At 39.2% G+C, this 26,703-nt stretch overlaps 1 protein-coding gene across 1 annotated transcript; it reads left to right on the forward strand.

The window, feature by feature from the left end:
- Window positions 1-2,839: 2,839 nt before the first annotated feature.
- Window positions 2,840-26,703, forward strand: HSD17B3 (hydroxysteroid 17-beta dehydrogenase 3). Its single transcript, XM_075740973.1, has 11 exons — window positions 2,840-3,137; window positions 5,224-5,270; window positions 11,307-11,382; window positions 17,943-18,050; window positions 18,805-18,872; window positions 20,010-20,045; window positions 22,192-22,226; window positions 23,249-23,330; window positions 25,039-25,104; window positions 25,413-25,562; window positions 26,252-26,703. The coding sequence occupies exons 1-11, from the start codon at window positions 2,984-2,986 to the stop codon at window positions 26,360-26,362; spliced, it is 933 nt and encodes a 310-aa protein (XP_075597088.1). The 5' UTR covers window positions 2,840-2,983; the 3' UTR covers window positions 26,363-26,703.

Here is a 26,703-nt window from a genome sequence, read left to right on the forward strand (position 1 = left end):
TACAGAACTTGATTTTCAGAAGTCCAATATTTTTAAAACTTTCTGAGTTCTACAGGTGGCAAGATGTATTTACAAGGGAACATGCAAAGAAACTTAAAAACTGTAATTGTATCAGAAAGGAATATTGTACTGTAAGTTGATCTGTTCATAGTCTTAATTTTCTAGGGACTGCTTAGCACCAGGCCAGCTGTAGTGGAATGATACTAAGAGTGAAAAAAGTACAGTGGTCACCCAAGAAGCTTTCTACCCATGCAAAGTGTAAGGTTCTTGCAATGAGTCTTATGAAGGGCAGAGAGGCAGTACCTCAGGAAAAAAACAGACGGGGCTAGATGAACAATTCTTGACATTGATAAGAATTTATTATTTTTCATTTTGGTATCTCAGCCTTATTTACAGATACTAGGCCCATGAAGTACTTTAAGCATATCTCAGACACGTTAGCAGCCTCAGGAAAAGAAAATATCAAGGGACCATGGGCAGAACTGGAAGTGGAAAAGAAAAGACTGGCATCTATAGAACATTGCCTTTTGACTCCATTGTCAAATAGAAGTGGTTTTGTTTCCTTTTCATGCAAAGGAGGTATCCATTATCATTGTTGCCTATGACGAATATAGTGCAACTTGTTCAAATTTAAAGCATTCCTTGAATAGTGAGTGATTCTTTGGGGAACTTGTGATTGTATGTAAATATTTTTTCAAATGTAATATTCAGATCTTTTTTGATCTGACTGGGCTTACTTATGAGGTAAAACGAGGTGTTACAGTGTAGAAAACGGTAATTACACTGAAATTTCAAGCTTATGTGTGAGAAAACTAGGTTGTTAAGCTGAGATGGTAATGGTTTTTATAACTTCTTGTTACAATTAATGGTACTTTCCTTGTGATTCAGACATCTTTACTCTAATATGTCTGCATGATGTGGTTTTCTGGCTGAAGGTGTCAGTAATGTAACACTGGATATATTGCTGCTCTTCAGTTGGAGATTTCTCGGTGTCAGGTTTTAGTTAAATTTTAAATATTATTCATGTTAAACGTGGAAGAATATTGTTAAAATATACAGACACATTTTATTTTACATTATCGTAAGTGCATGTGTAAGCATCAGTGTTCCTCTTGTTTAAAGAATGGATAATGTTTCAGATTGCCACTATGAACAGTGAAGGTTGTTACTGTACCTTCCCTGACAAATTCCGTATACTAACTTTTAAAATTTTTTTTAATCACTTGAAGTCTGAATTTCATTGATTTCATCTTTGTCTTGCAGTGAGATACTATTCTTGTAAGCATTTTTTCCCCTTAAGGTTTTGATACATGTCCTCAACTTTAATATTAGCTGGAATCACAGAATGGTTTGGATTGGAAGGGACCTTAAAGATCATCTAGTTCCAACCCCCCTGCTGCGGACAGGGACACCCTCCACTAGACCACGTTGCCCAAAGCCCCATCCAACCTGGCCTTGAACACTTCCAGGGAGGGGGCACCCACAGCTTCTCTGGGCAACCTGTTCCAGTGCCTCACCACCCTCATAGGAAAGAATTTCTTCCTTATGCCTAATCTATCCTTCAGCTTAAACCCATTACCCCTTGTCCTGTCACTACACTCCCTGATAAACAGTCCCTCACCAGCTTTCCTGTAGGCCTCTTCAGGTACTGGAAGGCCACAATTACGTCTCCCTGGAGCCTTCTCTTCTCCAGGCTGAACAACCCCAACTCTCTCAGCCTGTCCTCATAGCAGAGGTGCTCCAGCCCTCTGATCAACTTCGTGGCCTCCTCTGGACTCACTCCAACAGCTCAATGTCTCTCCTGTACTGGGGCCCCCAGAGCTGGATGCAGTACTCCAGGTGGGGTCTCACAAGAGCAGAGTAGAGGGGCAGGATCACCTCCCTTGACCTGCTGGTCACACTTCTTTTGGTGCAGTCCAGGACATGGTTGGCTTTCTGCGCTGCAAGCGTGCATTGCCAGGTCATGTTGAACTTTCCATCAACCAACACCCCCAAGTCCTTCTCCTCAGGGCTGCTCTTAGTCCATTCTCCGCCCAGCCTGTAGCTGTGCTTGGGATTGCGCCACCCATGTGCAGAACCTTGCACTTGGCCTTGTTGAACTTCATGCGGTTCGCATGGGCCCATCTCTTAAGCCTGTCAAGGTCCCTCTGGATGGCATCCCTTCCTGCACCACACAGCTTGGTGTCGTTGGCAAACTTGCGGAGGATGCATTGAATCCCACTGTCCATGTTGCTGACAAAGATGTTAAACAGTGCCAGTCCCACGGTGCTGGCAAGTTCAAACACACTTTCTTCAGAAAAGCTGAAAGTCCTATTCCCTTGTTAACAGATTACTGCACTTGTTCATGCCATAAGTGCACCATTTGTAAAATGGGCATAATGATATTAACTTCTTTTCAGAAACCTCTTTGAAAAATCATATAATACTGCTTTCTCTGTATAGAAATATTGTGGTGACTTTAGTAACCTTTCATTATCTTGTTTTCAAATTTGTAGATAAATCTATTTTTCTGGCCTCCACACAAGCTTGGTGTAAACTTGCCCTGGAGGTGTCTGAGCTAGAGTTTAACTCTTCATCGCTCTAAGAAGTGGTGTTGATGTGTGTTATCCCCAAGGTTTGGAGCATTCTTATCCAGGGTTTTGTTTTAGACCCATCTTTAGCCTCTCTGAATACTAAACAATGACTATATATTTTTTTCCTTTTTGTTCTTGGGTACTTTCCAGAAAAGGAGCGAAACATTTTCTGTAAAGCACCAGAAATTGTTGTTTATTTTGGATTTTTTTCAGTAGTTTACAAATCTGGGTGTAATGTAGAGATGTTACTCTAATCTAAAGCCTGGACATTCCTTGGAAAAAGAAAATCACGTGATTTGATTAGACTTCTCACTTCTCTGCCAGTGCTCCGAGACTTGCAGCGTGCTGGGACGAGGCATTTCCCAGGGAGGAAGCGACTGATTCATACTAGCTTACTGCCTTCGCTCACCATGGAAGCGTTCCAGCATCAGCTACTCACTCTTACAGGGGGTCTGATCTTTTTCTGTATTCTGATAAAATGCATCAGATTTATGAAATACGTTTTGCCACGTATCTGGAGTGCTTTGCCTCAGAATTTCTTTCGATCGCTGGGAGAATGGGCAGGTAAAGGAAACTTCCTCACCTTTGTCTTCTCATAACTAAGTGATGGATTGTTACATTTCTGATCAGGAGAGGTTTTCCTTGCATTTTTTACCCTGTCCCTTCAGAACAAATCAGTTCCCACTAGGTGTGGTTTGCTTAATTTCTTTTTGTTTTCTCATAGTGACTTTGGTTTCATGAGCCTGAAGGTTTTTCATACTTAGGGAGAATAGAAAAATGGTCAAACTGGTAACAGCTCATGCACCTGGTGTATAGATGTGAATTCTCCCCCCATTCCTACTTCTGATGTTTTTTCTCTACTGCAAATGCTTTAGTTTTAATAGCATTGCCTATATCCTCAGTTTCCTGATATGTGAAGCAACTAGTTTATGTCTAGCATATGGTCTCCACTCTTCAAAGCAACTTTTCTTTGTTCCTGGTGACTTTGCTCCAGTCTGGTTTTTTCCAAATTGGTGACCTATCCTTAATGGTATCATTAACGAGCCAAATCTACTCTAGCCTAAAAACTTCAAAAGCTGCAACTTGGCAGTACTTTTTTGAAGATATTACACATCCTCATAAAATAACAGAAATGTTTAATAAACACCTTCTTCTTCCTACTGATTGTTGATGTTTTTCTTAAACTCATTAGATTATCAGTATTAAAGAAGAGTGATCAGGTACTACAGCGTCTGAGTTCCTGGGCTACAGATGTCCCTGATGGTGGCATCTTGTTAAGAAGTGACCCGAACAGTACTCTTGTGTTTCATTCCTTTCCCCCGCATTAGAGACTTGATATATCTGGATTGAGTACGTGTTTAATAAATACATCTCACAGCAGGTTAATAAGAAATGAAATCCACCCCTTTGCAGAAGACCTGCTTGAATACCAGCTGCTCCTGAAGCAACACGTAGGTCTCATTTTGATTTAAGTGAGGCAACCTGCGTTCTGTGCATAAAGTGAGGAGCAGCACATGGATCTTCATATGTAAATCCTTGTTTCCACTGAAGGCTGAGACTTGTTTCCTTCAATGGACCTTCTATGCTCTGTCCTTTCATAAACATAAAGTCTTCTGGGACCAGTAAAATTCATAAGGCTTGGATGACTTGCTGTATCACACGGCACATGAGATACTGGGAATCATGAAAATTGAAGGTGGGAGGTAGAAGCTTGTTTTCCATTTGCTTTTCATCTGCAGGTCTGCTAGAGAGCTAAAGATCCACTGCTGCTTCACTGAGGGGTCTCTTCTCTGTGAAATGAGAGGGTAGTTGCTCTTCTGTTGGCAACGAACCTAACCATTCAAAATCACCTTGCTTCCCCAGTGTCTCTTGTGATTTAGAAGTCCTTAATCCACATTTTTTAGATATTGACTCATTTTCAATTTTGCTCTGAAAACTTACCAGGTTTACCCTGGAATTACTTTAGTGCTTTCCTACTTCAGTTATTTCTTCTTTATTTCTAAGGTGATAAGGATTTTCTTTCTGTAGTTCCTCTTTAGTATTTTTTTGCATAACATTTAAAGTTCAGGGTGCTTTACAAATGCTGAAGATTGTTTACTTTCCCAGTAGCACTAAATCTAAAGGTAAAATGAATACAAACTCTCTGAAAGAAAAATGTTTTATAGATGGTGGCAAGTTTGCTATGATGTTTCCTTAGACAGATTTCTTGTGCGAGAAAGTGTTCTATCAGTTTCAGTCACCAGTTAGTCCTTATGACCTACCATTCTGCCACCAGCATATAAGTGAAAGACTTGTAAAGCAGCACTTGTAAAAACACGCGTATGGAAGAATATTCTACCGCCTCTCAGGCAATTGACTTGTTGCTGAACATGTCCCCACTGAAAATGAGAGTAATAACTACCTACTGCATCGGGTAGGTTATTGTGGGGAGGGATTTGCTTTGAAGACAAAATGTGCTAAATGAAGTAACAAAAAGATGAAAAAGTCAGAATGAAATAAATTTTAAAAAAGATTGATTGTGTGCTTTAGTAGAAGCATTTAGGCTGCAATGTTCAGGAAACATGGATAATGAAGATTAAAGAATTCAAGAAAGAGCAAGGTAAAGCAGAGCTACAAATATAATCCTGATTCTTCTTTTTACTTTCTCCAGTGGTCACAGGAGCAGGAGATGGGCTTGGAAAAGCGTATTCCTTTGAGGTAAGATAAATTACTTACCCTTACATTTATTTTAACAAAATGGCAATTGCTACCCCTTCACCAGTGTCTGCAAGTTAGTAAAATTATTCTAGTGTTCAAAGCCACTGTGACAAACATAGCACTAATCCTTCTCCTCTGTGTGTGCAGAATAACGTTAATCAAGTTCTGAGAGAAACTGGTGCTGCATTTCAGAGGAAAGTCATTCGTGCTTCAATGGTCTTGTCAAACCAAGGAAATAAAATGGAAACACTGAGTAATCCAAAAGATTTCATATTGTCTGTCCAGGGTAGGAAGTTGCCTATGTCGTCTTTCTTACCGAGTTTCACAGCTAATCTGCTTTTTGACTTTCAGTGGGGTGGTGCAGCATTAACACGCAAAATGTTATTTTCTAGCCTTTACACTTGCAAATACATTTTTAAAGATATATCTCAAACAACAAATAAAGGAGAAATCTGTGTAAATTAATATAAACTACAAGCTATGGAAATTATAAGTAAACTAATGGTCTAATTAAGAATCTCTAGGAGCCTGCAGGAGGAGAGAGGATCTCTCTGCTGCACCTGTCGATGCTTCTGTGCAGAGTCACTACAGCACTCCCTCTCTATTTGTCCGTGCTAATCAACACTGGAAGCTGGGTGGCCTTGTACCGTCTTGTATCAGCCTTCCTATTAGTGATAGTGACTGAATGGTAGATTCAGTCTTCATTCAAAACTGGGTCCCTTCCAATGAAACATGAGTTGCTGTCTTCAGAGCTGAGGTGACCAGGTGAAAATTAGCAGCCTGTAATGTTACAAGAGTTTAGATGTGATGCCTTCTGCTCATAAATTAGAAAATATTTCTCATGGGAAAAGAAAACGAGTGTGCTTTTGAATTAATTTGCAGGATTTTTAAGCTAGTAATTTTAAGTGTATGCATTGTTTAAGCACCTACCACATGATTTTCATTACTGAGAGTGGCAATACGATAACTACTTTTGAAAGTGCATTGAATGTAGGAAGCACAAAGACAAATACAGCTATTATAGTTTAACATTTGGCACAGTGATAACGATCACAAGCTTTCCTGTGGGAAAGAAGGGAAAATGTTGCCTCTGTCTACTCCCTGAGTTGCTGTAGTGATGAGCAAACAGGAAGGGTCTGATGAATACTTAGGTCGGGGGGAATGGGATGGGATAAAGACAGGGAGAGGAGACATCAGAATTCTTAAACATTTCTTTAACACCACACCTCTGGGTGTAGTCATGTTCACATGCAGCTTGCTGAACTAACTTTGTGTGTGAGCACCTGGTGATATTTTATCCATGTGAAGGCTGCAGGCGCCTGTGAGTGCCTAATCAGAGCCTCTGTCATTGTTCTGCTTCCTTTGTGCTATATAGGTTATGCAAGAGTAAATCCCAATTATAAGGCCAGTTATAACATGCAAATGGCTGGTCTACATCATGAGAAAAAAAATAAAACAACTACTGTGTTTTGGTTTTTTTTAAAACTTGGCTGGAAGTGGCTAGATTTTGTGGAACATTTGTTCATTATTTTTGGCTTTTGTGGGATGACTGAGAGCCATCTTTATCCATGCCGAGATGTATCTTCCTCCCCAGGTGGTCCCTTTGATTGAAGCTGTGCTCAGCTACTGCTCTGTGGGGCAGATCCCAAGCCCACACCACATGAGCTCATAGCTTGGCACATCATCTTGCTGGCTGAGGTCAAAGCACACGCTTGTGTGTGGCTTGTGAATAAATAAATCTGACCCTGCTGTTTTAATGTCTGCATACCTTTGGAGTTTCTGGCTCAGCACTACTGTCTTGCTGGTCTGATGTCAGGGTACAACAGTCTCTGATGTTCTTCTGGTGTAGGTCCTCTGGTGTCATGGGCTGATGTGAAAGCAAGTCTTGTCTGATGGCCACAGTGTCTATATTCTTCTAGTGTTTAAGCTCTGACACCAGAGCACCCTTTCTGGCATCCTGAGTTCAGGCATGGACTGATAACGAACCACAAACTAACATAAGTGCTCCACACTGATTAGTAGTGTATGGTATAGGAGACTAAGGAGAGCAGTTCTTGTGTTTTGGAAGGCTAATGTGATGCTTTCTCTGTTTGGTGTTTTATGTGGAAATCCCAGTAGGTGGTTCATTGGGTAAAACCCAGCAGACTGAGGTCCAGGGAAAGATTACAATATTTACTGGTTCAGTACCCTTGTTTCCAAGGTGTATGGCTAAATACAGGTCTCTGCAAAGTCTCTTAAGCTCAAGAGCTGACTAGGGCTGTATGAAAGGCCCGACAGGTGTGAGGTCTCAGAATACTACTTTGATGCCAGGACAAAGATTTGTCCCTTCCATTTTCTGAGCTTGTGTGGAGAGGCAAGCACACACACAACTTGAGTTTATCCTCTTCTGCATGGAAGTCCAGGCTTCCATGAAGTCTCTGTATTTCTAGCACATCAGGGAGATTTTGAATGACTGGCCTTCTTCAGCATAAAGACCCTGATCTTTTAACAGACTGCTGTGATGTCAGAGTACTGGGATTTTGAATTTATTTTGCTATACTTATTTCAAAAACCAGGTTTCTGTTGGCTTTGGTCCATTAGTTCTTGGGCTGATGGGGTTTAGACTCACCAGACTTTTAACAAGGAACAAAATAAGTCAACTGTGAGTGTGCTACTAGGCTGTCACTTCTCTACTCATCTGTTAGCATTTCAGGTACTGGTGCAGTCTTGGGTTTTGTCTGTTTTTCTGATGTAATAACTACAGATGTGCTTTAGCATCTGTTACTGGCTCAGCACCTCAGACATACTGGGTTTACGGACCAGGCCATGCCATACTCTGAGCCCTATGGGTTAGGCTCTGCAAACTTCTCATCTGATTTCAGGGTACAAGCACCGTGTTGGTGGCTCACATGATCACCTTTTTTGTTATTGTTAATAGTTCATAATTGTCTCATAAGTTGGGCCAGTGCTTGTGTCTAAATCAATGTTTTAGCAGAACATTTTGAGACAGGCACTGCATTCATTTATTAATACAACAGTTTCTCAGATCTTAAACCTTTGTTTCATTTCCTGAAACTGTGCGTAGTATTACCAGCAGTATAATACAAGCTAAATATGATCTGAATTTTCCTGCTTCAGTTGCATATGTAGTCTAATTTCTCCACTTGGTCATGGATTTATTCCTGGAAATACTGCTGTTCTACTTGTGTTGCACAGGTGCAGAGCTAGCAGAAAGCTTGCAGAATCCTTCTGCCCTGTTGTCTCAGTCCTGGTCTGCTGGACCAAAAAGGGTTGAAAGATTTGAATCATAGACACCTTACAGGTCTGAACCCAGGCAAGGAAAGAAAAAGGGTGAAGCACTGAGGCCATATCAGCACAATCCTGAAGAAAAGAGAAGAATCTCTTTTGTAATAGGTAGAAATTTATGGTAGGCAGCTACAGATTCCATAAAGCATTATTAGGGATTTTAAATTATTATATGTAATGATCCATGTAGAGTATAACCAGTTTGTGAGTACAACTGTAGTAGTTACATGCATGGTTTCAGTCTTACACCTGTGTCCTGTCTTTCATGAAGCTTTATTCTTTAAAATTCACCTCAGACCAGGCTGCAAAAATGTGCTAGAAAATGCAGAGCGACTTTATACTAAGTTAATGTTGGTTTAAACTTTTAAGCAATGAGTTTGTGAGATTCTGGAGTGCAGATCCTGCTTGATCTTGCATCATTATTAGCCCCATTTTTAAATGTTAAGTTTTCATAATTCATTATGGCTGGAGTCAGTAATAACAACCTTACACTTTAGCAGTCTGAGAGTTCCAGGAACATTTTGAGTCCTGTGCCACTGGGAGTCAGGATTTCCTAAGACAAGCAGCTTCATATTACACTGCTGGGAGGCAGTGCTTCGTAACTGTGAGGGGAAGTAACATCCACTAACCTCAAAGCCTTTGTATTTTAGGAAAATGCTTTGTGCTAAAGACGTCTACACTAGAAGGTACCTTTATTTGAAATGTGGTAGTGTTAAAACTGATTTAACCTTTGCTGTGAACGACCAGGAAATTCTTTTCTAAGCATAATTCTTTTTGTTTGCTTGAGGGTGCATTCGAACCTCATGGTAGTTACAGTGTTTGGCAAAACGTATTTCTGAAAAGGACGCACGTTTTCTGTGTGGGTGAGGAAGCAAAAAAGAGTAGTCAGGTGTGTAGACTCTCTTTCCCTGAGAAATGGCTGCTACAGCCTTATTCTTCCAGTTATTCTGGTATACAGCAGCAAGGAAGAGTCCTCTCACTTGACAGCTAACAATTTTATAAGATTGTCACAAACATGTCCTTTTAGCTGCAATGCAATGCAATTGTAATGATAGGAATAAATTTTTTGTTAGGCTTTAGGAAGGATTTTTCTACCAAATGAAATATAGGGACATAGCTGAGATGATATTGAGAAGCCCAGTGAAGCAGGACTTTGTTTTTATTCTGTATATGACATAGCTGGTATTTGGGTTTGGGTCTGAAGGCACAAAAGTTAAAATAATCCCCATCTGAACATCCCCAAATGTCAGGAAAGAGCAAGTGACCATGGAAACAGAGACCATGTCTCCAATTGGAAATGGCTTGAGTCAAGCTCGTTGTGGACAAAGGGAAACCTGTCAGTGTGTAGGCAATTAGAGTTCTCTTGCTAAGAACTTAAAATGGAGCACTTAAAATAAGCTTTTGAAACTCCTGAGTGTCTAAGTCTGTGCAGGTCTCTTTGGAGCACCCGTCAATTATGTGAGAGGGTCTCCAAAAAAAGCACAGAATTGTGAGTGTGGTCTTTGTGCTGAAAGTGCAAATGGTTGTGGCTGATACATTTAATAGACAGTCTGCCCTTCGTACTCTTGATGTAGCGAATTTTTGAACAAAGGTCTTTATTTCTTAACATTCTCTGTATTGTTTCAGAAGAGCCCAAGAGGACAAACTGTTTCCCTCAAATAAGTTTAAGGAGAAAGCATTGTAGGGAGTCAGCTATGGAAATGAATGGTCTTCAGTGTGTGGGCTTTGCTAGTTAGTTTCTTCTTCTAAGCAAACTTGCTACTTTCAGATGACATTGCCTTTACCTTTTGTGCTGACTAATTTAGCTCCCTTTCTCCTTGCTCTCATGGGCATTTTTCTAGTTTCAGCTTTATCTTTCCTTTCTTTCTGCACACAACTCCGTTCAGCTTCTACTTGTTAATAACTTAGTTTCACAAGCTGGGGCCATGTTCCTTTCTTAAGCTTTGCCTAAAACTCTTTAACTGGTGGGAGTGGGAGACCTTGGGAAAACAGGAGAAAACTGTTCTATATTTGTTCTGCATTTGTTCTGCACATGGTAATACCAAACTGACTATAAACGAACTGCTGTGTTAAATAGTGTTTGCAGCTATAAACTTCAAGTATTGCCAACATCTTTGTAGATGTGTATTTGTGTGACTGTATTTTGAATTTTTTCCCTGTTTAGTTTGCGTCTAATGAAAAAACAGTTAAAATTTATCCACCTGACCTGCATGAGATTTTATTTCTATTAAAAAAATATGACTGAAGTCCAAATCTCTTCAAACTCCTGAGCCTTCAATTCAATATGCTTAATCTACTTCCTCAGGATAAAAAATTGTGAGAGTGGAAGATGATGTTGTAAAATGACTAGGAAGTCATCAACATATTTGGCCTCCCAAATCCAAGTCAAAATAAAAATGTGTTTCTGGGAAATGTCACATTGCTTTCATTCCCTGCAGACTTTCATTCATTTGAAATTGGCTCAGATTATTTATTTTTGTTCATATTATAGGGGTTTGATTCTTGTCCAGTATATTTTTCTTGTAGGGGTCTAAAATTATACGGTGAAGGAGATGTTTTGGAAGACTGTTAGAAGGCTGAGTATTGTTTTGCCTGGTTTTAGTATCTGTTGTTTTCCCATTAGGCAGGCGGCAGGTGAATGAAAGCAATTTTTAAAAGTCCATAATTGTTTTTTGTTGTAAAACTGGAAAAATTGTAAAGATTCTTGTCACCTTACTGTTTTCTAATAACTTTTATTTTCCTCTTTTATAGCTGGCAAAACGTGGATTAAATGTAGTTATGATAAGCAGAACTCTTGAAAAACTGCAGAGAGTAGCCTTTGAAGTTGGTAAGTGTTTGTCTCAAACTTATCTTCCAGTTTAGCAGGGTAGTTTTACAAGGATCTGGAGGTCTGTTTCCTCGGTACAGCATCTAGTACAGTAGGGCCCCAGATATTGCCACAGATACAGCCCCAGGTATTGCTCCAATACTACAAATAATTTCTGGCATTACTATGTTGCTTGAACCTTTGTGGTCATCGATCACTTTAAAAATATGTGCTATAATTCAAGCAGTGCAATAGGTTGGATAAAAAATGTGGATGTGGGTTCTTTACTGGCTTCAGCTGCCCTTAAAATCTGTAAAAATAGGCAAAGGCAATATAATACTAGAGTTGTTGGAGGAATGCGTGAAACAGTTGTGCTTGGGATAGAAAGGTTACCTTTAGGCTAGTTCTTGGAACACAGAAGAGGAGTAAAAATGAAATCAATGTACCATTTTTTTAAGGTTTTCAACTTATATTTGGCTTTTGATAAAGCAGTTAAATAGTGTTTCTTTAGAATTAATGTTCCCTTTCTTTACTTCAAAGGAAATTAGCCATTTACTGTGGGGAATGGCTTGTTTAAATACATTGACAGTTAGGATTTCTTGAGGAATCAAATGAGTTTATATCCTCCATTAACTCTAAAAATTGCTGTAATCAATGTTATTCTTCCCACTGTCTTTTTTTCTATTTATGGCTTCTATCCATCAGATTCCTTCACTCTCAGGTTCCTGTGTTAAGCATGTGTCCCTCTAAGACTACACCTCTGTCAGAAAGACTTTCCTTTGAGCAGGCTTGGCAGCTGGTTCCAACAGAATATCAAGCCCAGGATCCTTATCTGCAGAGAGAGCAGCAGTGCATCTCTCAGGGATGTGGCAGACCTGAAGTGGGTGAAAAAGCCCACAACTTCTTAACCTGCAGCTACCGAAATCAAGGATTGGACTCTAAATTTTTTTGTCCAATTTCCCTCCTTCCCCCCCCCCCCCCCCCCCCTCCCCCCCCAGGGATAGACTTGTTTTCCCTTGGGAAGCAAAGGGTATCAGAGGAAGAAAGCACCAATTCCCTGAATAGCCTTCATAAGCAGCTGTATCTGTGAGACCAATGTGACTATGACCTCTATGTAAACAGCCATAAAAAATTAACTTCTGTGGGAATTAGGCCACCTCTGGTGTCATTGTTGCATTTCTTTGCAGCTAAATGTTAAAGAATTAAAATAGAAACCTGGGGGGAAAAAAGGCTAAGGAGCTTTTATAGTTTCTTTGCATTGTAAATTATAATCAGAAAGAAAGAATGAAAACAGTAAGATTCCTGAGACTAACATAGCTCAGTAAAGAAAAAAAGTGGTGGAGCCCAGAAAGATAACATACTGTAAATTCCTTTGCACTATGATTTATTATAAGGCCACCCACGGGTTCCCTTCCTAATTGAGGCCGTACTGTGCTGAGCTGTGTCGCAACACGTAAGGGAGGACTTGCCCTGTCCTGAAAGGCACAGCTGAGATAGCCTGCAAACACTCCCATGCCTTCTGCAAAAGCGACCCGTGGCTTTTCGCACGCGAGGAAGCTTCCCTGACCGCAGCAGCACTACCCATGCAATCCAAGGTGTGGGGAGGTGGATGGCGTGAGACCAGGAGCTCAGTCTACACCCATCAGGTTTCCATGCCGCCTTCACCTGGCTTGCGGGCACAGAGAGGTTTCCCAAATCTTGCTGAAATTGGTGGCAAATCCCAGTGAGATCTTTCCATTGTTTTCAGTGTGTTTTGGCTGAAGCCCAGAGTGACTCGTGTTACTTATTGTGTCGGGTTGGAAATGAGTACAAAACAACAAGTAGATGGCACTAACAAAAGGAAGGAGAGGAAGATACAGTGATGAAGAGCACAGCGTATCTGATCTGGAGGCCACTAAAATCAGCAGGGAGCTCTAGATGTGGGCTTATGTTAAAGCTTTGGAAATGTTCCACTGATTCCAATTTGCAGACTCAGGCTTTACTGTAATTAAGCTAAGCAGTCATTGGGAAGGAAGAAAAGTTAAACTTACTGTGATTTCATGTGAGTAAATAAACAACAGAAACTAAAAATTAAGCAGAAACTTAACCAGAATGATTTTACTGTTTTCTAAATTTTCTAATGCTCACTTTTTCTCTCTAGACTGTTTAAACAAGCAGTGTCTCGCTCCGAGCAGTTACGATTACCCTGAACTAACATGCAAGGAGATTAAGGCACGGAGAGATAGAGACAAAAACTTGTTGTAGGGTGCATAAATTTGTTGTAGGACTGGACACATTACTTGTGTTTCCTTTTTCTTAACAGATACACCATATATCTTTTTCCAATCAGTTGGACATCATAATTAAAAAACTTGCTTTCCTTTTCAACCTGACAATATTATTTGCCTAACATACTGTCACATTCAGTTTGGATACTGAATAATGTCAATGAAAGCAGTCTAAAGTGCAGACAATTCCACAGACGTCAGTGCTTGGCTTTTGAGCAGTCCCATGGGCCACAGGTGTGCCTGGGAACAGTTCTCAGAGCTGTAGCGGGCAGAAATCCACCATAAGAAAAATATTTCTCTAAAGAAGCACTAGAATTGAAAGCCAGATTTCCATCTGCTCAGACAGGAAAGCTCTTTTAGAATGAGATAAAAGATAACAAAGTAAGTCTTGTGGAAGGCAGACATAGAGGACCATTACATCAGGTATACTGCTCATTTAACACATTCAGTATTGTGGTTGTGAAACACTGATCGAACCATAAAACCGGTAGATTAGAAATGAGGGATTGCTACTAACTGCACTCCTTTTTTTATTTCTTCTGCCTACACTTCTTAAGCAAGCTGTAGAGACGGAGCTAGGTCCTGACTGAAAAGTTATACTGTAGGATCTGTTTATATGATCAGGGTATGTACTGTTTAGCTGTTAATAACAAACAAACAAAAGCCACTTCTACAAGACACAAAAATTATTCAGAAGAAGTGTGGGGATTTGGGGTTTTAGTTGGTTTGGTTTGGTTTGGGGTGTTCTTTACTTTTTTTTTTTTTAGAAGAAGCAAAACTGTATTTCAGGAAAAATAAGGTGTGTGATCCTCAGAATCTAGTAGAAAATACAGCTACACTACCTTAGACTAGCTGAGCATGTGGTTCATGAATTTGGGTTTGGTGAAATCATGCCTGTTAGTATAGTATAAAGCAGTGACCATAAAAATCACCCCATAGAATTGTCAAGAACCAAATGTGTCTTGCTCCCATTAGGAGCTGTAAAGGTGCTAATTCATTTAGCTGTCCTCCCTGCTGCAGGTTCAGTTTCCAGTCCGGTCTACTGTGTCCTCTGCCCCTTGTCCTTCCAGAGCTAGCTCCGAGAGCTAAGCAGGTAACAAGCTGAGATCACTGACTAGTGTAAAACAACTCACTTGGCACACCTTTCCTTCATCCTCAAAGGCTGTTAAAAATGCGTCGTGTCTTGCTGGTCACTTGAGGTAAAGCATTATTGCTCAGGGCTTTTTCTCCCCAATATACATTACTACATAACAGAGCACTTCAGGGCCTTGACCAATGTTCTGAGTGCTCTGGTAACTAGTAGCAATTCCCATGGTTCTTTGTTCACTGAGTTTATGTTCTCTGGCATCTTCTATCATCTTTTGCAGTTCTGCTTTTACATTTATTATTTTTGTTTCTTCTCTATTTTCATGTGATTTCCGAAACTCAGTTATCTTATATTTTTGAGGAGATATATTTCTCCAAAGGACTTTGGAAATGTAGCCAAAAATTTGTGCTTTAAAATGTAACAGAAATTTTTATATTTCTCCCCATCTAAAATCTTTTTTAAACCTCTTTCTGTTGTTAAAATAACTTCTTATTTTGCTCTCCTCTCTGCAAATTTCCACTGAATATGAATGTCATCTTAGCTTGAGTGCTTTTCTCTTCATATTAAAATTTTATTATAGTGCTCCAAAAGACTATCCTCTTTCTACAAGGATCAGTTCTTGTGTTGCTCAGGCATTCATTTTGCTACCTCAGGTTTTCAGAAGATCTTCATAATTCTCTAAACGGAAAAGGAGAGTTTCTGACAGACTGCATGTCCTAACCAACTTCATGCTTCATCCTGATATATTCCCCTCTTGGTAAATTTCAAAAGGCAGCACACGATCCTATCTGACAAGTGGGCTTCCCAAGTGATCTGAGGTCAGAAGGAGTTAGAAGTATCCTTCTTAATGATACATTTCATTTAACAGACCGGATTAAACAACCCAGCTCAAGTTTTTAATTTTCCTTAAATCAGTGTTCATTTAAAAAACAAACAAACAAACAAACAAACAAAAACCAACAGACAATAACCTGTCCCGATGTTTGAAAACCGAGGCTTTCTGCTTCTGGCATACTTAGGACTTTTTAAAAGAGTTGGAATGGCTTGTGTCTTCAAAGATGGTCATAAATCTTTGCCACAGAGAGGGAGAGATGTAAGAAACACTGGAAATTATTTTTTGGCTCTTTCTCCTTTGCAGAATTGTTATCATTTTCTGAAGAGCTATCCCTGGATAATTCATTTATCAGCATGATAGTTTTATTGTTTTTTAATATATTGTTTTATTCTTAAATGAGACAGAGGAAAGCCATCTGGAGTGCTAGTTTGTTGGCTGACAGTGCTGGTTGCAGCAGTACAGTTCTGTACAGACAAGGGGATGCAGAGAAAGTCCAAATGGTTTGTTTGATCCTCATTTTTACGTTGCTCTAGTTTTGGCTGCCCTTCTCATTGCCCGCAAGAAAGATGGCCACAATACCACTATGATTTTTAAGACTATCTCGTTTTGTTTATAGAGCTCTTCAATCAGAAGGTCACCGTAGGTGTCTGCTCCAGCTGTTGCTCTGTTCTTTCCCTTTGCTGCACTTACACTCACAATGTCCTTTTCTTTATAGTCGTACCATTCCCCCAGCTGGGGACCACTAGGGGGTCATTTGCCACTGGAGTTGCTTTTATAGGTTGAAGGTTCAAAGGGTGTTTCGTCCCTTTCATACACACAACTGCAGCTTGGAAAAAGGGCAAGAAAAAGGGCACTCCTTCCTCCTTTCTTCTGTCACAGAGACAGATGTCCTCTAAAATTACACACAAGATGCAGATCTGGAGTCAGTGTGTCTGCTGCTCCCTCCGACCATTTGTGCTACTTGGGCAGCGTAAAGCAGTCGAGACACGCGGTGCAGCAAGGGGCAAGGAGGGAACAACACCACCCTCTCACCCTCCCATGCAGGCCCCATTTGTGGCAAACTGGCCTGCTGGACCCAAAGCCAGCTTTCTGCCCACCTTGCTCTCCTGCAGGAGCTGGTGCAAGGACTCCTCCTAAATTCTGAATGTACACAAGGGATGAGGCAAGATTTCCGGGTAGAATTTAGCAAGTCTGATTCCTATTGAAAGCAACGCTGGCTGTTGCCTGTATGATAAAATCAGCGTACAAGCCAGCAGAGACAGTTTCCCACACAGAACCGAAAGCAGACTTTCTGCCATCCACGTGCACTTGAATCCTGCCACTTGCAGCGAGTCTGCAATCCGATCGTCTACTGACATTTCCAAGCTTCGCTTGTCACTTTTTCAGCAAACTTCATCTGGATTTCAGGTTGCCCATAAAACTTGAAAGCAGGTTTAGTAGCAAGAATTTACAATGTGAACATCTAGTTAGAAGAAACCTTACTGGGCCCCTTTAAAGGAGAACCTTGCCTTTAACATGAGTAAATAAGAGCTTCTACCTCTTTCCCTCATGAAACTTCATTGAAAATATGAACAGCAATAAATCAACTGCTGAGAAAAATGGTAATGTACAGCTGGACTCCACTCCTGCATAGCAATGACACTGGAAAAATCATGCACATTTCCCTTTCCCTTCTGTGTAAATTGACCTTGTAAAATTTAAGCTATACTCTCCCTTAAATGCCTTTTAGTCCTGCAAAATCCTGGGGAAGGTTCAGTCTACAGGAGTACAAATGTCAAAGTAGGAGAAGAATTGTTTGAAAATAATGCAGAAAATACTATCACATCCAGCCTTGTTTTCCCCTCCTCCTACATGAGAAGACAAGCTCTGCTTGTTAAAATGTCCATCTTATCTTTTAAAGTGTATGAAAACACTTTAAAACAATTCTGCAAAACTGTGCTTATGTAGAGGATCTAGCACTCACATTCACTTGTCTAACATATGCTGACAGTGTTCATTTATAAATATTATGATAACCAGGGGATGAAGTCCTGCGTTGTTTATTTCTGGGGGATTTTTCTTACTGAAGGACCAAATGGTGTTTAGATTTCCTGAGGAAACTTCCACTGATTTCAGGGCATAAATTCATCCTATATTTGCCAAGCCATTTCCTTGAAAACAATTGCGTACAGTGAGAGTGTTTTGCTTGTGTTTTGATCGTTCTTAAAGCAAGAAAGTTGAAACAATTTCTTACTGTACAGCAGACATTACTAAATGAGACATCTGATTATTTCATTACTTAATTACAGCTCTCCATATCCCTGGGTAGATGCAAAGGGCTTTTCTATTTTTTCTTCTTTTTTTTTTTTGGTTTTTTTTTTCTTTTTTTTTTTTTTTTTTTTCTTAATTACAGAGCAGGCCACAGGTCAAAAGGTGAAGGTTATACAAGCTGATTTCACCAACAATTCAGTATATGAGAACATCGAAAAAAATCTGGAAGGCTTAGATATTGGTGTTCTGGGTGAGTCTCTAAGGTCTGTTAATTGAAGAGTATTTTATGGCTGCAGTGTGTTAAACAGAGAATTGTATAAATGATGTGTCATAACAACTTGTTAGCCAACACTTGAAACCAAGCATACAGCTGCCTAATGCATTTGAGCATTAGTTATCATGAAGAAGTTTTAAAAGTGAATTAAGATTCTCCACAGTCTTCCTGTTTCTCTGTACAATGGCTTCTCTACTGTGAAACCTCCTCTGCTGCTCTATAGCAGCATCCAGCTTGTGGGTTGACTTCCTCCCTGTTAGGCCTCAAGGAATTAATTTTTGCTATTGCTTCTTTGACAGCTGTGTGCAATTCTTATATTCAATCTGCAATGAGCCTGTGGCTAACATTAATTGGTACGATCCACACAGCAACAATGAAAACGTGTTTTTTGGGGAAGTTTTTTGGGGTTTTTTGGGTAAAGAAAATCATCCTTTTAATAGTGAAACAAATGGAACAACAACAACAAAACACAAACCAACCAACCAACCTCCAAACTGTGGCAACACATTGTTTTTTCTGTTCCCTGAAGTCAGTACTGATCAGTACTGATGACTTCAGTGAGAACAAGACTCAATGCTAAACAGCATTTCTCTTCACGTGGAGCTCAAAAGCTTCTGAGTCTCGAGAAGAAGCCATTTATTTAACTAGCTGAACTAAGCCATTTGTTTAACTAGCTGAACTATGCACTTTGTCTAGAATTGGTTCTTATCATTATGTTTCCTTTCATTAGTTAACAATGTTGGAATGCTTCATAATCCTCTTCCGTGCCGTTTCCTTAATGGACCAGACATAGATGAGGTAGGATTACTCTGTGGGTTTCTACTTCCAATATAACAATAAGTAACTGTAATTCCGCTTAACAAGGGACAGATTCTGTCCCTGCTACAATCAGCACGTATTTAACTGTTCAATTGAGTGGGAAAAGAACTGGGCCTGAAGGAGCATATTTTAATTTGTTTTTAATGCTCAGAAAAGCTTGCAAGAGAAGAACAGTGGATTTCAGCTAAATTGCAGTAAGCACTCAGCAGTGGAGGGGAGCGCACAGCTGGCCTGGTTTTAGCAGGGATCAGCAGCCCCTCTGGCTCGCCGCTCACACGTCATAGGGTCTAGCCTGGTCACAGCCACAGCTGAAGTGTTGGGTTCTTGTTAGTACTATTAAAACTTACCTTCTTTGGAAAACAAGTGCTTAAGAATGTGGAAGAAAAATGAAAGAAAAAAAAAACCTCTTTTAAATATAGTTTCCTTGGGGTGTGTGTGATTAATTTACACATATCGAACAGTTTGACAGGATTAAGGATGTGATCAAGTTTTTCACTGCCTTATTGTTATTTTCCTCTATAGTATTAGCAGTGAAAAACCCCATAGTTTCTAAATGTATTTCTTGCTAGCACCTGTCAGAAGAGCCATTCAGTCCATCTATTACAAATCAGAGATCCCCAAGCAGGCTGCTTCCCTCAGAGCTGCAGCCATACGATGGCACCTCTGCTTGCTGCTACGACTTGTCTTGGGAGGATACCTCTGCACAGGCAGCCTACCTCTGTCACTGGGAGCCACTCAGCCTCTGCCCGGCACGTCCGTAACTCGTCATCTGTTTGCATCCAGCTTGGTTTGCTGGTGCCATCGCTGCCTGGGCAGCAGCCTTTGCGGGTTTCGCCACGTGAAAAGAGGTGGCTGGCTAAACGGAGGGCACAGAGTCAAGGGGCTGCAAAGCAGATTTGAACGCCGTGTTTAAAACAAAAATTAATCGGGGCTCACCTGCCTTTGAGTATCCCACATCATAGGCACAGTCAGTGACAATTGGAGGTGAGCAAAGCAGCTCTAAAAGCAACGCTCTTGCTAGAAAGCTTTTCAGTTGGATTGCTAGCTTTGTTACCTAGGTGAGCTACAAACTCTCTGAAGTTAATTATAAACTTATTGTTTTCTTGCTTATTGCAGAACCTCATCAACTGCAACATGATTTCTGTTACAAAGGTATGTGACACACTGGCATCTATGTTACATTTGTAATTATTTTGTTGGGAAAATAATGAGTCCTACACAAGAGTCACCAACTAGCTTTCTTGTGTGTTTTAATTTAATTTATCTGCAGATAGTAATTTTCAGCAGGAATATCAGCATTATTTTAAGGACCCCATCTGTTTCTACTGCCTATGAAATATTTTGATCAAAGCTGACTGGAAATATTTTAACACAGTTGCTTGGTTGAGACACATCAATACACTGTAGCTGAAACATTTTGCAAAACAATGTTGGTTTCTGTAAACAGGGAGATTTGTTTCAGAATCAAAATCTTCAGGACAGAAGACCTGCAGTTTGACTTTTTGTTCTGTATGTGCGACCCAATTCTGTTCTGTAAAAAAATATTTTTGTATCAGTGCAGGAGAGAAACTTAAGGACTTGACTCCCAGTTCTGTATCGTCAGCTGTTGGTGCTGATTTTGCTCGGCTGCTTCCCTTACAAGAACAGTTAATATTTCATGCTTTCCACCTCTGATTGAGGTTTGTATTGCTCTGCTGTTTGCAAGCAGCATGTTAACATGAACAAGAGCAGAACAAGAGCTTTGTAATTCATCTCAACCTTGGCTAGTATCTTTCTAAACATGACAGGAAAATCATCAACAGATGTTCATCTTTCTTTGGCTAACAAACTTTACATCCCAAATTTGTACTGCTGCTCAATGACTTCAAATAATAAATCATATGATATCAGTCAATTGAAACAAATTCTTCCACGAAGTAGTTTGGTGAACTTTCTGCTCCTAGGTTTTACTCTATTTGTACGTCAAAAGAAGAGAAATATCTGCAATATCTGAATGCTATATATAAATGCCTCACAAAAAACCCCCAAACAGGCAAACATTTTGTACTCTCTCAGTCTGGATACAAAAGGGTTTTCTCTTTATCATTTCTCACCTTACATATACCTCTGAATCATCCTCTTCTGCTTCACCAGGGTCTTGGGGACTCCTTCCCTCCTCTGCTGCAACCATGTCCTTTTCAGTCTTTCATGAACATCCACCTTCCTCCAAAAAATGACAAAGAAATCATGCTCCTAGCCAGCATTCCTCATGGTTAGGTCCAAATCATCTTTAAATCTGTTTGGGGCTTTTTGCCCCCTCCCTGCCTTGCTAGGATCCTGCTCACCACTTCTTGCAGTGGGGTGCCTGAGCTCCAGATATTCCCGGCTCCTGCAGATGCCAGCAGGATTTTCCGTACTGCAAAAGCAGGACCTTTTGCCATGTTTTCCACTTTACTTGGAAATTCCCCTTTGCGCCAGCTGATGTGACCCACCTGCATTGTCATCTTTTCTGAAAACAAAGTTTGTGAACCCCACCCTGCTCCTGCTCTCTGGTTGTGCACAACGACACTACTGAAAAAAATAGGGAATTAACAAGGACTGAATTAAGCTGCATCATTCTTTTGCACTGCTTTTCATTATCACCCTTTACAGGTTAAGTCACACTCTTATTCTCAGAAGATTAATACATTTTGGGTGTTTTTATAAAGAATCAGTAATATGAGTATGAATTCCCTAGGGATTTAGGCTTACTATCAATAATACTCTTCAAATACAACAAATAGAAGATTTCTTACCTAAAAATGGATTTAATTGCAGCTTAAAAACCACAAACTTGATTAAGTCTGTTATTAAAATAAGAATGGATTATTATATAATTAGCATCAAATATTATCCTAAAGCACTCTCTGGTAACAGGAAAAAAGTTTTCTTCTCTTGATTTTCTGCTATTTCTGATCCAGGTAGAGCCAGAAGCAAAAATGCAAAACACTATGAAGTTGACTTTCTCCGTACAGTTATGATTCAGTATTGAAGAATGATGACATTCAGATACTGTTGAAAAGCTTTGGATAAACATAAGACTTTCACTACTTAGAAGACTAACCTTCGGAATTTTTTGACAATTCAGATGATTTGCAGGCCATTAACATTTCTAAAATGTTTTCCAAAACTTTGAATGTGCCACATTTTAGCTATTTGAACTGTATACATATGGCTTGGACTTGAGTGAGTGGAAATCTTGTGAATAAAACAGATCAGTTGAAAAATGTAATAAGAAAGAGGGAGAATGGATACAATTTTTAACATATTTGTCTTACAGATGACAAAAATAATTTTGAAACAAATGGAGCCAAGGTAAAAATATTTTTTTTTCTAGAACTTTCAATAGGGTTTAGCTGCTATGTCCAGTTTATTCAGTGGTAGCTATGCTTTTTCATTATTAACTTCTGCACTTTACAATATATTGATTAGTAAGATTTTCTTCTGTTGCTGATAGTGCTGTGTGAATGAATGATAGGAACTGCCATGAATTGTCAGTTAACTGTAGAACAAGACAGAAAATATAAAATATAGGTCTGTGTCCAGTAAAAACATGTAGGTGTTGCAGAAATAAAATGCCATGTGATGGCTCTAATTAGGCAAGAAATAGCATTTGAATATATTGTCATATTGTTCGAAGAGTGGTAGCTGTACTTGGAATAATAGTGTTCAAGCTCTGGAAATACCTGTACTACATCAGAGAGATTAATTAATTCAGCTATGCAATTAAGGATCAGTTTTCTCCTTTTAATAGAATGTGTATTTTAGACACGGGGTCCTTAAATCAGAAGTTAAGGTCTTAAAATGGAGTTTCTAGAAAATATCAACTACTGCATTTTAGAGGACAGTACATGCTTTTTGTTTTGGCAACAAAATAAGCTCTTGCTGTTTAATTGTTTTGATTTGTTTTTTCCTGGTTGTTGCTGAATGAATTGTTTTTAGTGATTTGTACAGGGAGTTGTGAATAGGGAAGCTAAAACAACAGATGCATGGAGCAGGAAAAATAATGAGCAAAGGGGACCTACCAATTACTCTGGAGTGTAAAATCTTTCCTCTGATGGCAGATTTTGCTCTGTTAGATGTACAATAGCATGTACAATGTTCCCATGGTTCTGATTGCACTAGGCATTTAAATTTCACTTATGACACTAGTCCTAGCTGTTTTAGACTTAATTGCACCTAGCTAACCATAAAAATTGGGTCTTTTGAAAGTGTATTCTACAGTATAATAGGAGACCTATGCCTTCTGGGGAAAAAAGTTGTTTTCAACTTGTGCAAGCTTTTACTACAATGCTGTCAAATGTAAACTGAATGTAACTGTTCAAATTAAATTTCAGACAAAAAGGTCTTATTCTGAATCTGTCCTCTGGTCTGGGTACTTTCCCTTGTCCATTATACACAATGTACTCAGCTTCTAAGGTAAGTCATTCACATTGCTTTATAAGGAAATCCCCATCAAGTGTTTACCAAAGCGCTTGTATCAGCTATATAGGGGCCAGGTTTTCAGGATATAAATCAGTATTGCTCCACTGAAATAATGAAGTGATGTAAATGAGCACTGGCTGAGAACTAAGAATCAGTGGCCTATGTAAATGAAATCAGCTGAAGGTATGTCTGATCATTGGAACAATTTTGCCTTTGATTAAACAGTATTATACTAGTGCTCACAATCTGTTATTGCTCTGGGAAGTGATAATTTTTACCAGGCTGGCTTAGCTAGTTTACTCAAAACTGTAGATGCACAAAAGGCTAGATTTTGCTTATGGAGCCAAGAAGAAGATTCCTGGTAGATGGGTGGTGAGTTGCCTGACTTCGTAGCTTTCACTTTGAAATTTTGCTCTGGATTATAGCCTCAGAGCTCATAATAATGAGGAGTGAATGTTTTTTATTGAAACTCCAAAAGGAACTTGCTCAGCTCAGGTTTGCTCCAAATTAAAAATTCTAACCATATTTGCTTGGACATACCTAACGTTCAGCTTGGTAAGAAAAAGCTAGTTATTCTTGGTAAGAAATTCTAGTTTTCCATTTCCTTTTTCTTTCTTTAAGATAAGTTTCTCATTACTCAAAACTTGAACTACATTCAAACTAGACAATTTTAGTCCCTTAGAAAAGTTTAGTTAACATTATTTCAAAGTGTTATGGTACATGGGTTGTATTCTTTTGAATTTTTTTCATTCTTGGGTATCTTTTACCTTTGTTTCTTTTAAAATGGATTTTTTTCTTTGTGATGCCCTGAAAGAAAACTGTTTTACTTGTCAGCATAATGAAGCTTCATGCAAAATCATGACACTACTGGTGTTTAAATTATAAGACCTGACAAATGATGGCTTTGAAACAGTCACTTTTTCTCCTTAGTAGGACTTCTATATTTCTAATTACAGAGGAGTGATCCAATGTTGTCAAGCTCCTGAATATTTCTCAAAGATCTAACTCCTAAAATCAGTCTTAAAAGAAACTCAACTTTTACACAACGAAGTTAGTATACGTGTACTCTTTATGGTGTGGAGAAAAACTGAGATAAATCCTAAAGACTGAAGCTACAACCCTCCCCAAACTCCCAAATACCTGACTTTGAAAATTGTATTTGTAGGCTATGCTTATAGGTATACACTAAAGGCATGAGTTGTATTTCACTCCCTTTCTTATTGCAAGAGAAACAGCAGTGCAAGCCTTGAACTGGGAGGGCAGGTGTCAGCCAGAGATGAGAGCCATGTGGAACAATAGCTAGAATAAATTCAATTCAGGCATTTATATCTCTGCATTTTCATAAATGTGACAAAGCTTTCAGTTCAGTCTGCAGTAGTACTTCCTTCATGCCTGGCTTGGGCCAATGCCAGGCTCCATCTTTTCTGGTGCAGATAAACAGTCAATCTTGCCATTGCTCGTGTGCACCAGCAGAAAACTTTATCTTGAAAAGCTCGTTTCTGTGTTTTTCACCACTGCACTGTGCCTTAGGTTGTATGATGCTTGGCCATTTTTGCTAAGGATCTCTTTGCAAATATTTGTGAGCATATGTGAAAGTACTTAGTTTCCTCTGCTAATGTTATTTTATTTTATTTTATTTTATTTTATTTTATTTTATTTTATTTTATTTTATTTTATTTTATTTTATTTTATTTTATTCTAGGCTTTTATAAGCACTTTCTCCAAAGCACTACAAGCAGAGTATAAAGCAAAGGGAATTATCATACAGGTGATGCTATATCTTGCTATGTTTGACTTCACTTTAACAAATTCTTCAAGAATATCTGAGATCCCTAAATCTGTAAAGTGTAGCCAGCCTTGGTGAAGTGCTGGGTGACCCTGTCCAAGCTTCCCTGTACGCAGCTACAGGCTCTTTTTCCTTATTCCACTATAGTATCATTACTTATTCCACATAGTGCCTTAATCCTTTGCAAATATCTTGTAATTTGTCAGATGCTGTAGGATTCTGCAGAGATAAGATTAGCGTTATCTAAATGTCAGATGACATTGCACTGGTATTATGATTTCTTATTTTAGGTAGTGGCTCCTTACGGTGTTTCTACTCCAATGACAATGTTCCAAAAACCCAGTCTTATTACAAAGACGGCAGAAGAGTTTGTTAGTGAATCACTGGATTATGTCACCTTTGGAGAGGAGATTTTTGGATGTTTAGCCCATGAAATGCTGGTAATTGAATTTGATAGCATGTAAATGGGTCCCAAAGGCTGAACCCAGGCTCTCTCGGGTCAGCATGTTCTTTTGACCAGTTTCAGAGACCTTAATGTTGGGAATCAAATGAGAAACAGTGAATAGGTTATTAATTCTAATATGGCACCAGTAAACTATGAAGGGATGAATACACAAATAAAGCACAGTGGTATCAGCACAGCACGGCTTTCTCCACACTGGTGTCTTGAGCTGAGCTCAGTTTGATATCTGGTTAGTCTTTATCCTTTCTCCAGCTGCCTGTTTTCATGACCCTATTAGGAATATTTCTGAGACCCCTACTCCTTTAGAGAAATTGGCCAACAGATTCAAAAGTTGTTAGTGGGGAAGGGAAAGGACATAAAAACAGACTGTGCTATCACATAAACATAATTTCCTTAGGATACCAAGCTAACAAAATAGAATAAATATTTATACATGGCAGCTGTTAACACTGAGCATTTAATCAAAGTAGAGGGACAAAAACAGATTTGCTGAAAACTGAGAGGAATGAACATTTCCCTCTAAGAAAAACATACGTACTGAAAGTATAAAGTAAAAGCTTTTGCATTTACTGTTTTCTATGACCTTTCTGAACACTCAGTTAATTTCTTTCAAGAGGGTCTTATAACCTTTTGCCTTTGTATTGTTTTTGCTTGATTATTCCGAAGGCATGTGTCCTGCAGTTCATCCCCTTATGGGTATACCACAGCGACAGACTTCAAGAAGTGGTCCTCCATACATTTACCAGTTATCTGAAGAAGAGATGGAGGAACCCCTGACAGAGTAATTTTTTTTCAGAAGGTGTACAATGGGAAACCCCAGCAAGATGCATTTTACTACATCTCTGCATGTGTGAATGTGGAAAAAATAAAATCAGTTTGAGCCACAGCTTCATCTAAATCACCTATGGAATGATAAGTGATTTGATCCAGTTAATCTATTAAACAAATTTATTCCTGTCCCTTTCCAAAGACCATAAAATTTGCTAGAGCTCTTCCAGTGACTTCTGTGGGACTTCAGTAGGTTTAAAGAAATTTATGTTACTATTTTAACATAAACTTGGATGCCACAAATATTTATGCTTATTTGATGTTCATGAATAAAACTATAATTTGCCTTA

This window comes from Balearica regulorum, chromosome Z, assembly GCF_011004875.1.
Source record: "Balearica regulorum gibbericeps isolate bBalReg1 chromosome Z, bBalReg1.pri, whole genome shotgun sequence".
NCBI lineage: Eukaryota > Metazoa > Chordata > Aves > Gruiformes > Gruidae > Balearica > Balearica regulorum.

Excerpts from the sequence above, each read along its gene's own strand:
- HSD17B3 (XM_075740973.1), top strand. The coding sequence starts at position 2,984 with ATGGAAGCGTTCCAGCATCAGCTACTCACTCTTACAGGGGGTCTGATC. Across the intron at positions 20,046-22,191 it reads ACATGATTTCTGTTACAAAG|ATGACAAAAATAATTTTGAA; the intron begins GTATGTGACACA and ends TTTGTCTTACAG. Across the intron at positions 22,227-23,248 it reads TTGAAACAAATGGAGCCAAG|ACAAAAAGGTCTTATTCTGA; the intron begins GTAAAAATATTT and ends ATTAAATTTCAG.